The following is a 1205-nucleotide window of genomic DNA, read 5'->3' as shown; positions in this document are numbered from 1 at the left end:
GCTGCTCAGGTTTCCTCGTAACCTTTGGTGGCAGCCCGGCGTGCATCTCTGCGGGTTATTTATACGCCCAGCGGGACCGGGGTGCGCGTGACACCGGGACAGCGCAATGGATGTCAACAGAGGGGGATGGCACCAGGAGAGCCCCGTCTCTGTCCCCTCCCAAACCTGTCCTCTCTGGGAACCGCCTTTCCTCCTCCTGCCTGATGTTTTGCAGCAACATAGGGACTTTTTTTACCCTTTTTTATTAACAAATCATCTTGTCATTTTGTGCAGTGGGTGCCTGGGACTGCTAAGGGGCAGCAACCCCCCCGCAATCCTCCCTGGGGGCTGGTTTCCCATCGCAGCTCCATCGCTGCCTGCCTCTGTTTTCCCTCCCACGTGCAGGATGAAGAGAGGGGAGCTCTTTGACTACCTCACCGAGAAAGTCACCTTGAGCGAGAAGGAAACCAGGTAAGGCCAGATGCAAACGGCCAAAAATCACGTTGCCAAAGCAGAGCGCGGGTTCGAAGGCTGACCTTGCAGCTGGCACGGCACCCATGGGTGACACAGCATCCCAGGCGCGGGGGCTGAGCTGTGGGGTCCCTGTCCCCATGGGCACGGTGCTGGGGGGCACTGGGGCTCAGAGAGCTGCTGTCACCTGTCCCCAGGAAGATCATGCGCGCGCTGCTGGAAGTGATCGAGTACCTCCACTCCATCAACATCGTCCACCGGGATCTGAAGCCGGAGAACATCCTTCTGGACGATGACATGAACATTAAGCTGACGGACTTTGGCTTCTCCTGCCAGCTGCGCGAGAACGAGAAGTTCAAAGGTAGGAGGATGGCGAGGCAGGCGCGATGCTGGGGCCAGTACGGCCGCCCCGTCACTGCAGTGCCCGCGGCGTGTCGGTGGGGTCTGTCCAGCCCCGGTGTCTCCTTGGGGCCAGTTTCACTGCCGTGGGTGCAAATTGGTCCCTGTGGGCTTGGGATGTCCTCCTGCTCGTGCACCAGCCCGGCACGGCCTCCACACCACGCTCCTTGCCATGAAGGAGTGGCTGCCCATTAGGAAACCCATCCTATTCCTTCCGCTTCTTTTTTCCTCCAGTTGATCCTTACTACCCCATCCCTTTGCTGCCCAACATCAAGGTTTTTTTCCCCCCAACTCCTACCCTGCAAAGAGCCACGTATCCAACAAGGGGCATCCCCTCCTGCTGGCATCCCCATCGC

General features: G+C 59.3%; 1 protein-coding gene across 1 annotated transcript in view; it reads left to right on the top strand.

The window, feature by feature from the left end:
* Positions 1-384: 384 nt before the first annotated feature.
* The window catches only part of PHKG1 (phosphorylase kinase, gamma 1 (muscle)), a gene marked incomplete at its 5' end in the record, with an annotated part of 3595 nt that continues 2774 nt past the window's right edge, over positions 385-1205 (top strand). The window contains 2 exons of the mRNA XM_010076509.1: positions 385-450; positions 648-811. Of these exons, the coding sequence (XP_010074811.1) occupies positions 385-450; positions 648-811 (230 nt within the window). The remainder of the gene's footprint in view (positions 451-647; positions 812-1205) is intronic.

Source organism: Pterocles gutturalis, unplaced genomic scaffold (genome assembly GCF_000699245.1).
Source record: "Pterocles gutturalis isolate BGI_N339 unplaced genomic scaffold, ASM69924v1 scaffold35048, whole genome shotgun sequence".
Lineage (NCBI taxonomy): Eukaryota > Metazoa > Chordata > Aves > Pterocliformes > Pteroclidae > Pterocles > Pterocles gutturalis.
Note: the sequence above shows the minus strand (reverse complement) of the source record. Positions and strands in the feature narration are given on the sequence as shown.